The 11,839-nt window shown below is 45.5% G+C and overlaps 1 protein-coding gene across 1 annotated transcript; it reads right to left on the reverse strand.

Moving 5' to 3' along the window:
• Positions 1-319: 319 nt before the first annotated feature.
• LOC119308154 (amino acid permease 6-like) lies at positions 320-3,024 on the reverse strand. Its single transcript, XM_037584271.1, has 4 exons — positions 2,872-3,024; positions 2,377-2,610; positions 2,197-2,290; positions 320-1,486 (listed from the first exon to the last, which is right to left on the reverse strand). The coding sequence occupies exons 1-4, from the start codon at positions 2,933-2,935 to the stop codon at positions 487-489; spliced, it is 1,392 nt and encodes a 463-aa protein (XP_037440168.1). The 5' UTR covers positions 2,936-3,024; the 3' UTR covers positions 320-486.
• Positions 3,025-11,839: the final 8,815 nt, after the last annotated feature.

Consider the following 11,839-nt stretch of genomic DNA (forward strand, 5'->3'; position numbering starts at 1 on the left):
CACATTTCCCCCCAACAAAGTTAGCAGCGATACGGATGACAAATGCGATTGAAGGTTTGTTCATTTCCAGTCATTTCTGTTCAAAAAAGGAAAATCTCACGGCCGAAAACAAAAATGACAGAAATTTATTTTGTTTTCAGTTGCCTGTGTTCTAGACGTAGACCCATTATTTAGTCCATCTTGCATTACTTGATAGGACAATTGCAAGCTATGTACTCCCTCCGTCTCAAAATATAAGAACGTTTTTCGTACTACACTAGTATAAAAAACGTTATTATATTTTGGGACGGAGGGAGTAGGTACTATTGCAAAGTTGGAATCAACATCAAGAAAAATGGATGCACTTGATCGATCGATCGATCAATCAATTCAAATTAACGCCAAAAAGGAGAAGTGAGGCCACCTTTGCATGGGTCCCTCAGATCAGTCGAGTTAATAATCCGTCGACTACAAATATGGAGTACTCGTTAATAATCAGTCGACATTCTAGAAGGGGGTGGCTGTCTTGAGGTTGTGCACGATGTCCTGCACGGACCCGATGCTTGCGGCGAGGGAGATGAGGAGGCAGACAAAGCTCATAGCCTGCAGCCAGCACCACCGCCCCTCGCCGCGCCTGATCTTGAGTCTCGCGATGTGCATGCTGACAGGGAAGTAGACGGACAGCGGCCAGAATCCTAGCGCGCCGATGAGCCCCAGCACGGCGTTGAAAAACGGCAGCAGCATGGCCACCAGCGTGGTGAACATGATGATGACGGTGCGCAACACCAGCTTGAGCGGCGCCACCGGCACCGACGAAGACGGCCGGCCCGGCACGCGCACATAGTAGGTGGCGTTGATGATCTTGGCGTCCGGCCACCGGCACGCCACGTAGCTCTCCAGCCTCGCGAAGATGGGCTGCGCGAACACCTGGTAGGCGCCCGCGAGGTGCATGATGACGCACACGTTGGCGACGTCGACGAGCCAGTAGGGCTCGTAGAAGGCCAGACCCGTGAGGATGTTCCCGGGGGCGTCGTCGCCGAAGGCGGCGTAGCCGGTGCAGCCGAGGAGGAGGTAGAAGACGGTGGTCATGCTGAGGCCGTAGAGCGACGCGCGCTTCATGGTCTTGTTCTCCGCGGGAGGAGACTTGAGAGTGTCCTGGATCTCGATGAGCACGTCGGCGAAGGTGTAGGAGAAGGCGATGTTGCCGAGGGCCAGGAGGACGTTGAAGGCCTTGTCACGGGGCGCGTCGACGCTGGCGCCGGCGAGGGTGCCGCGCACGCCACCATGGGAGGCCCACTTCGCGGCGCAGAGGCCGAGGCTGATGAAGGAGTAGCCGAAGGAGGTGGCGACGGCGACGACGGAGAGCCAGGCGATGTTGTGGAGGCTGGGAAGCTGGGAGAGCAGCAGCTGCATTAGGCCGAACAGCACCATGTACGTGCTCCCCGACGAGTTGCATCCCGTCGTGCTGAAACCCGACCGGTGGAAGCAGTTGACTCGCTTCACCGCGCTACATACATGCATACTTATCATTTAAAATCTGGATGAATGTTCACCCAAAAAAAATTTCTGGATGAATGAATAAGTACTGCCTCCGTATTAAAATACAACACGTTTTTGCTGTGCAAAAATCTGCAAAAATGTCTTATAATTTGGTAGAAAGGTAGTACTGTATAATTTTCTATAATGGACATACTACTACTCTACTTTTTTGTCGAAAGAATGAATTAACAACTCAACTAAAAAAGAAAAAAAATGAATTAATCAGATTTTAAAAGCAAAAGCAAAATCCCCATACGGTTACGCACCTAGCTAGTGTTGAAACCCTCTCGATCGTACCATGGATGCCACGGCAAGCTTGGAATTTTTAGGCTCAAAGATGACATCCGGAGGCTGCGGCGGCATCGGCATATGCTCAAAAAAAGAAAGATAGAGCTACCAGTGCAGGTGTGTTGATGTCACACGAGATACGTGCAGGTGCGTGCAACCGTGACGGATCCACCAACAAGCTGGTGGTGGTGTCACGCGCATAGCGTGCAGCGTGCATGCGTGCAGTGCAATCTTATGCGAGAATGCCAACGGATTCCCTCTCCGGCCTCCAGGGGATGCGTTATTTATGCATGCGTCACGCCCAAATCAATCTCAATTTGCTGGGCTAACTAATCATAGTCCATTCTAGTGCTTGCAAAAAGAAAGAAGATGAAGAGTCAGTGTACTTACACCATGCTGGTGCTTGCCGTGATGGTGTAGCCCACAAGCGTGCCCCACAGGTTCACGTACTGCGCGCACCCGCACAGCAGCACGTTCTTCCGGCCTTCAACAGTTCATTATTAATCCATCAGCCATGCACGGGTTAGCTTTGAGCTTTGAGATTAATACGTAACTACGTCGATTAGTTACCGAGGTAGCACCGGACGGCGTCGATGTACTCCCGGTTGACGGCGCCGGAGACGGGGTCCGGGTAGCGGTAGCAGTTGGCCAGGAGGGTAGAGGTGTAGTAGGTAACGCAGGAGAAGCCCAGAAGGACGAGTGGGCCCACCACCCACCCCAGCTGCGCCACCGTCCACGCCAGTGCCAGCACGCCGGAGCCGACCACCGCCGCCACGATGTGCGACGTCGCCGTCCACACCGTCCCTGCAGCCAGGATGCCAATGTTGCAGATTCAGACTGATGCACATATTATCACTGCTAAAAGGAAACAAAAGAAAAGCCTCCCTATTGTTCGTCCTCTACGCACATGCCATGTCATGACAGTGAGGTCTAACTAGCTAATTACTGTACATGCATGTTTTATTGGCTCACAATCACTACATCAAGTCCTTCTGATCGACAGCATGCAAGAGGTACAAGTAAACTTGATTGAATTAATCACACAAGTTATGATCGCATACGTACCTTGCCTCTCATGATCATCACCTCCTTCAGAATCATACACTACTGATCTCCTCTCCATTTCCATCTCTCTCGTGTCTTCCCCTCTAGCTATGCTCCTCCACTCCTTGTCACTCTTTCTCTATGACTCAGTGAGTGCGTGCTTCGGCAGGAGCCAGCACGTATATATAGCCCACCAGATGCTCCTACTTCATCGTCACTCCCTTTCCTCATAAAAACTCTAGTAGAAATACAAAGGAAAAAAGGGGATGAATAATTATAGCAAAGTTAAAGGGATTGTGCAGCCAGTCTCGATCGATCAATCGGCTTTATCGATGTACATCGACTCCAATTATAGAGAACGAGAGTCCTCTCGTCCCGAGTGCATGCACAACTACTAGCTAAAGATTTCTTAACCCGTCCACCAATCCTTCTTTTAGTTGGTGCAATTCTTGCAATTGGTGAAATAAATATATTTTTCATGCTAGGAGGGTAGATGTTCGGAGCGCTTGCCGTGATTTGGTCGCTTTGGCTATGTAGAAATGATAAGGTTTTTAATGATAAAAGTACTTCCCTTATGCAGGTTATCTACAGATGTACCGGGACGCTTCGTTTATGATCCTCTCTACAGCGAGTGGAGAATCGAGACCTGTTTATGGAGGTATGTACACGATTGGAGGCTGCGGCGAGGGCTATTTTTACCCAACATGGGTAGCAGCATGATTTTAGGATTGGGCCTCCTACGGTTTAGGCGTCATACAGATTTTCATCCTTGTATTTCGCCTTCTCCTTTTTTTTACTGGTCGCGAGAACTTTGTTGGCTGTGTGTATCTTAGTTATGCAGAGGCCGGGTGTAATGCTTAAACCTTTTAAGTAATAAAGCGCCCCTTTTCGAAGAAAAAAAAACTGTGACGAGCATTCTTGACAGGTGTTGGCATACGACAATCTATGGGGCCGAGAACCCCTTCTATGTTCGGCGAGGGCACGTAGCACACAAAGAGCAACAACAACTATGAAAGAACTCGAACGTTTTACCCAGGTTCGGGCTGTAGTGTGCGTAAAACCCTACTCCTGCTTTGGTGCATTTATGAGTATTTGAGTCCTGCGTTTACAGAGAGCACAACCTTGCCGGCAAGATGCTCGGGAGGTGCTACTAAGCTACTGCAAATGGGCAGGGTTTCGACCCTTGTAAAGTTTGCCATGGCCCTTCTTTTATACTAGGTGAAAGGGGTTATCACTGTGGCAAAACGGTCATTTACTGGGGTGAATAGTGGCTACAGTGTTAACATGCCAAACACTGACGGCATATGACAAACGAATTAAATGCGCTATTAGGTGTCACGCTGGGGCAGATGCCGGCATGGGAGCGCCGCTCCACCTATACCGGCAGCCCAACTACCTTTTATTGCTGCGACACGCCCCTGCACGGGTGTTAATAAAGTTGATCTTCTAGTGGTGGATCGCCACATGTCCCGACAAGCTCTACCTAACCACCTGTGCGCCCGCCACCCGTCGGCAAAGTCTTGACAGGTAGGTGCGGCAAAGTGGTGGAGGGAGCTTGGGCTTGTCGGTCTGGAACTTGTCGGCCTAGAGCTTGTTGGTGAAGTGGAAAACAGCTTACTGAGAATGTAGCTTCCCAGCAGTATGAATCTTGATCTTAAGTACTTCTTTAGTACTTCTCGATGACCTACCTGGAGGTCTTCTTCATGATTTTATTTACCATGTTTTGAGTTCTTTGGAGTAGATCCATCTTCTGCCAAGCCCATCCCGAGGTTACAACTAAGGATGACAATTTTATCCATGGACATGGATATCCATGCATACCTGACCCGAATGGATAGGGTTTGAGTATGTTTTTACAACCATGGAAAGCACCCAAACCCGATCCGGATATTCATGGGCAGGGCATGGACATAATTATGTATCCATGGATATGCCCGAACCTGACCAGATAGTATGACTCGCGGGGCAAAATTCAGTGTTCTACACTGACCCACCTTTCAGTGTAATGATTGACTCCATAGCAAACGGATGGCTCCCCTCTCCTCCCCCCTCTCCCTCCCCCCCTGTCCGCCTTCCTCGTCCCCGTCCCCCTCCTGCCTCTTCCCCGTGGCTCCAGCTCCTGTCGGTGCTCCCAGGTTGCTGGTTGTCCCCGGCTCCGTGTCCCCTAGGTGTGGCTTTCCGGCAGCTCCCTCCTCTCCTCTCCTTCCTTCCTTCCTTCCTTACCCCTTCTCCCCCATCTGGATAGGCAACATGTTCTGGGCCCTTGACGGCGATGAGAGGGACTCCGGTTCAGATCGTGGGTCCCGTCCCTGGCCCCTCATTGGGTTGTGGTCCCTGTTGTCAACGGGGCTACGATGGGGCGTGCTAGGAAGTTCACGCCGGGGGGTCGGTGCTACCTCTTGAGCATCTGTTGGTTTTCCCTTGAAGAGGAAAGGGTGATGCAGCAAAGTAGCGTAAGTATTTCCCTCAATTTTGAGAACCAAGGTATCAATCCAGTAGGAGACGACACACAAGTCACCTAGTACCTGCACAAACAATCAAGAACCTTGCAACCAACGCGATAAAGGGGTTGTCAATCCCTTCACGGTCACTCGCAAAAGTGAGATCTAATAGAGATAGTAAAGTAAATATTTTTGATATTTTTCTTGTATAGAATGGAAAGTAAAGATTGCAAAATAGTAAACGAGATGCGATATAATGGAAAGAGATGCAAATATAATAGGAAAGAGACCCGGGGGCCATAGGTGTCACTAGTGGCTTCTCTCAGGATAGCATGTATTACGGTGGGTGAACAAATTACTGCCGAGCAATTGATAGAAAAGCACATAATTATGATGACATCTAAGGCAATGATCATGAACGTAGGCATCATGTCCGTGTCAAGTAGACCGAAACGATTCTGCATCTACTACTATTACTCCGCACATCAACCGCTATCCAGCATGCATCTAGAGTATTAAGTTCATAAGAACGGAGTAACGCATTAAGCAAGATGACATGATGTAGAGGGATAAACTCAAGCAATATGATATAAACCCCATCTTTTTATCCTCGATGGCAACAATACAATACGTACCTTGCTGCGCCTACTGTCACTAGGAAAGGACACTGCACGATTGAACCCAAAGCTAAGCACTTCTCCCATTGCAAGAAAGATCAATCTAGTAGGCAAAACTAAATCGATAATTCGATGAGACTTGCAAAGATATCAAATCATGCACATAAGAATTCAGAGAAGAATCAAATAATACTCATAGATAATCAAGTTCATAAATCCACAATTCATTAGATCTTGGCAAACACACCGCAAAAGAGTATTACATCGAATAGATCTCCAAGAACATCGAGGAGAACTTGGTATTGAGAATCAAAAAGAGAGAAGAAGCCATCTAGCTAATAACTATGGACCCGAAGGTTTGTGGTAAACTACTCACGCTTCATCGGAGAGGCAATGGTGTTGATGTAGAAGCCCTCCGTGATTGATTCCTCCTCCGGCAGATAGCCGGAAAAGGCCCCAAGATGGGATCTTATGGGTACAGAAGGTTGGGGCGGTGGAAAAGTGGTTTCGTGGTTCCCCCTGATGTTTCTAGGGTATAAGAGTATATATAGGCAAAAGAAGTACGTCGGTGGAGCTACGAGGGGCCCACGAGGGTGGGGGCGCGCCTACCCCCTGGGCGCGCCCTCCTACCTCGTGGCCTCCTCGTAGAGTACCAGACTTCAAATCCAACTCTTCTGGATTGCTTTCGATCCAAGAAAGATCCTCGTGAAGGTTTCATTCCATTTGGACTTCGTTTGATATTCCTTTTCTGCAAAACACTAAAATAGGAAAAAAACAAAAACTGACACTGGGCCTCCGGTTAATAGGTTAGTCCCAAAAATAATATAAAAGAGCATATTAAAGCCCATTAAACATCCAAAACAGATAATATAATAGCATGGAACAATAAAAAAATTATAGATACGTTGGAGACGTATCAAGCATCCCCAAGCTTAATTCCTGCTCATCCTCGAGTAGGTAAATGGTAAAAACAGAATTTTTGATGTGGAATGCTACCTAGCATATTTCTCAATGCAATTTTTCTTTATTTTGGCATGAATGTTCAGATCTGAAATATTCAAGACAAAAGTTTAATATTGACATAAAAACAATAATACTTCAAGCATACTAACAAAGCAATTATGTCTTGTCAAAATAACATGGCTAAAGAAAGGTATCCCTACAAAATCATATAGTCTGGCTATGCTCTATCTCAAGGAAAGATGCCCTAGAGGCAATAATAAATTTATTATTTATTTCCTTAACTCATGATAAATGTTTATTATTTATGCTAGAATTGTATTAACCGGAAACTTAGTGCATGTGTGAATACATAGACAAAACATATAGTCCCTAGTATGCCTCTACTTGACTAGCTCGTTAATCAAAGATGGTTATATTTCCTAACCATAGACATGTGTTGTCATTTGATGAACGAGATCACATCATTAGGAGAAGGATGTGATGGACCTGACCCATCCGTTAGCTTAGCATTATAATCGTTACAGTTTCATTGCTACTGCTTTCTTCATGACTTATACATGTTCCTCAGACTGATATTATGCAACACCTGAATATCGGAGGAACACCTTGTGTGCTATCAAACATCACAACGTAACTGGATGATTATAAAGATGCTCTACAGGTGTCTTCGAATGTGTTTATTGGGTTGGCATAGATCGAGATTACGATTTGTCACTCCGTGTTTTGGAGAGGTATCTCTGAGCCCTCTCGGTAATACTCGTCACTATAAGCCTTGCAAGCATTGTGACTAATGAGTTAGTTGCGGGATGAAGTATTACATAACGAATAAAGAGACTTGCCGGTAACGAGATTGAACTAGGTATTGAGATACCGACGATCGAATCTCGGGCAAGTAACATACCGATGACAAAGGGAACAATGTATGTTGTTATGCGGTTTGACGGATAAAGATCTTCAAAGAATATGTTGGAACCAATATGAGCATCCAGGTTCCGCTTTTGGTTATTGTCCGGAGACGTGTCTCGGTCATGTCTACATAGTTCTCGATCCCTTAGGGTCCGCACGCTTAACGTTCGATGACGATTTGTATTATGAGTTATGTGATTTGATGACCGAAACTTGTTCGGAGTCCCGGATGAGATCGCGGACGTGACGAGGAGTCTCGAAATGGTGGAGACGTAAAGATTGATATATTGGAAGGCTATATTCGGACATTGGAAAGGTTCCGAGTGATTCGGTTATTTTTGGGAATACCACAGAGTTACGAGAATTCGCCGGGGGAAGTAGTGGGCCTTAATGGGCCATACGGGAAAGGAGAGAAGGGCCTCAAGGGGTGGCCATGCCCCCCCATGGTAAGTCCAAATTGGACTAGGGAGGGGGCGGCTCCCCCCTCTATTTCCTTCTCCCTCTCCTACTCCTTCCCTCTCTCCCCTCTTGGAAAAGGAAGGGGACTCTAACTAGGATTGGGAATCCTAGTTGGACTCCCCCTATAGGCGCGCCCCTCCTAGGCCGGCCTCCTCCTCCTCCCTCCTTTATATATGTGGCCAGGGGCACCCCATAGACACACAAGTTGATCTTTTAGCCGTGTGTGGTGCCCCCCTCCACAGTTACACACCTCGGTCATATCGTCGTAGTGCTTAGGCGAAGCCCTGCGCCGGTAACTTCATCGTGACCATCACCACGCCGTCGTGCTGACAAAACTCTCCCTCATCCTCAAATGGATTAAGAATACAAGGGACGTCATCGAGCTAAACGTGTGCTGAACACGGAGGTGCCGTATGTTCGGTACTTGGATCGGTTGGATCGCGAAAACGTTCGACTACATCAACCACGTTATTGAAATGCTTCCGCTTTCGTTCTATGAGAGTACGTGGACAAACTCTCCCCTCTTGTTGCTATGCATCACATAGATAGATCTTGCATGATCGTAGGATATTTTTTAAATTACCGCGTTCCCCAACAGTGGTATCAGAGCCAGGTCTATGCGTAGATTTTATATGCACGAGTAGAACACAAAGAGTTATGGGCGATAATAGTCATACTGCTTACCAGCATGTCATACTTTGATTCGACGGTATTGTTGGATGAAGCGGCTCAGACCGACATTATGCGTACGCTTACACGAGACTGGTTCTACCGACGTGCTTCGCACACAGGTGGCTAGTGAGTGTCTATTTCTCCAACTTTAGTTGAATTGAGTGTGGCTACACCCAGTCCTTGTTGAAGGTTAAAACATCACACTTGACGAAAAATCATTGTGGTTTTGATGCGTAGGTAAGAAAGGTTCTTGCTAAGCCCGTAGCAGCCACGTAAAAAATGCAACAACAAAGTAGAGGACGTCTAACTTGTTTTTGCAGGGCATGTTGTGATGTGATATGGTCAAGACGTGATGAGATATAGTTTGTTGTATGAGATGATCATGTTTTGTTAAAGTTCTCGGCAACTCGCAAGAGCCTGATGGTTGTCTCTTTATTGCATAAGATGCAAGCGCCATACAATTGCTTTACTTTATCACTATGTGATAGCAATAGTTGCAAAAGGAACAGTTGGCGAGACGACCATGTGATGACACGTTGATAGAGATCAAGATGATGGAGATCATGGTGTCATGCCGGTGGCGATGGAGATCATGATAGTACTTTGGAGATGGAGATCATAAGCATAAGATGATGATGGCCATATCATGTCACATATTTTGATTACATGTGATGTTTATCTTTTATGCTTCTTATTTTGCTTAGTTCGGTGGTAGCATTATAAGATGATCCCTTAATAAAATTTCAAGGTATAAGTGTTCTCCTTGAGTATGCACCATTGCGACAGTTCTTCGTGCTGAGACACCACGTGATGATCGGGTGTGATAGGCTCTACGTTCACATACAACGGGTTCAAGCCAGTTTTGCACACGCAGAATACTTGGGTTAAACTTGACGAGCCTAGCATATGCAGATATGGCCTCGGAACACTGAGACTGAAAGGTCGAGCGTGAATCATATAGTAGATATGATCAACATAGTGATGTCCACCATTGAAAACTACTCCATCTCACGTGATGATCGGACATGGTTTAGTTGATTTGGATCACGTGATCATTTATGAATAGAGGGATGTCTATCTAAGTGGGAGTTCTTAAGTAATATGATTAATTGAACTTTAATTTATCATGAACTTAGTCCTGATAGTATTTTGCAAATTATGTTGTAGATCAATAGCTCGTGCTATAGCTTCCCTATGTTTTTATATGTTCCTAGAGAAAACTAAGTTGAAAGATTATAATAGCAATGATGCAGACTGGGTCCATGATCTGAGGTGTATCCTCATTGCTGCACAGAAAAAGTATGTCCTTGATGCACCGCTAGGTGATAGACCTATTGCAGGAGCAGATGCAGACGTTATGAATGTTTGGCTAGCTCAATATGATGACTACTTGATAGTTTAGTGCACCATGCTTTATGGCTTAGAACCGGGACTTCAAAAACGTTTTTGAAACGTCACGGAGCATATGAGATGTTCCAAGAGAGAAATTGGTATTTCAGACTCATGCCCGTGTCAAGAGGTATGAGACCTCCGACAAGTACTTCGCCTAAAAGATGGAGGAGAATTGCTCAACTAGTGAGCATGTGCTCAGAACATCTGGGTACTGCAATCACTTGAATCAAGTGGGAGTTAATCTTCCAGATAAGATAGTGATTGACAGAGTTTTCTAGTCACCATCACCAAGTTACTGGAACTTCGTGATGAACTATAGTATGCAAGGGGTGACGAAAACGACTACCGAGTTCTTCGTGATGCTGAAATCAACGAAGGTAGAAATCAAGAAAGAGCATCAAGTGTTTATGATTGACAATACCACTAATTTCAAGAAAAGGGCAAAGGGAAAGAAAGGAAACTTCAAGTAGAATGGCAAGCAAGTTGTCACTCCCGTGAAGAAGCCCAAAGCTGGACCAAAGCCTGAAACTAAGTGTCTCTACTGCAAAGGAAATGGTCACTGGAAGCGGAAATGCCCTGAATATTTGGTGGATAAGAAGGATGGCAAAGTGAACAAGGGTATATTTGATATACAAGTTATTGATGTGTACCTTACTAGTGTTTATAGTAGCCCCTGGGTATTTGATACTTGTTCGGTTGCTAAGATAAGTAACTCGAAAGAAGAGTTACAGAATAAACAAAGACTAGTTGAAGGTGAAGTGATGATGTGTGTTCGAAGTGGTTCCAAGATTGATATGATCATCATCGCACACTCCCTATACTTTTGAGATTAGTGTTGAACCTAAATAAATGTTCTTTGGTGTTTGCATTGAGCATAAATATGATTAGATCATGTTTATTGCGAGACGATTATTCATCCAAGACAGAGAATAAATTGTTATTCTATTTACATGAATAAAACCTTCTATGGTCATACACCCAATGTTGATGTTTTATTGAATCTTGATCATAGTGTTACACATATTCATAATATTGATGCCAAAAGATGCAAAGTGATAATGATAATGCTACATATTTGTGGCACTGCCGTTTGGGTCATATCGGTGTAAAGCGCATGAAGAAACTCCATAAAGATGGACTTTTGGAATCACTTGATTATGAATCATTTGATGCTTGCGAATCGTGCCTTATGGGCAAGATGACTAAAACTCCGTTCTCCGGAACAGTGGAACGAGCTAGTGACTTATTGGAAATAATACATACCGATGTATGCGGTCCAATGAGTGTTGAAGCTCGTAGCAGGTATCGTTATTTCCTGACCTTCACGGATGATTTAAGCAGATATGGGTATATCTACTTAATGAAACACAAGTCTGCAACATTTGAAAATTTCAAAGAATTTCAGAGTGAAGCGGAGATTCATCGTAACAAGAAAATAAAAGTTTCCGCGATCTGATCATGGAGGAGAATATTTGAGTTACGAGTTTGAACTTCATTTAAAACAATGTGGAATAGTTTCACAGCTCACGCCACCTAGAA

The sequence above is a fragment of the Triticum dicoccoides genome, chromosome 5B, assembly GCF_002162155.2.
Source record: "Triticum dicoccoides isolate Atlit2015 ecotype Zavitan chromosome 5B, WEW_v2.0, whole genome shotgun sequence".
NCBI lineage: Eukaryota > Viridiplantae > Streptophyta > Magnoliopsida > Poales > Poaceae > Triticum > Triticum dicoccoides.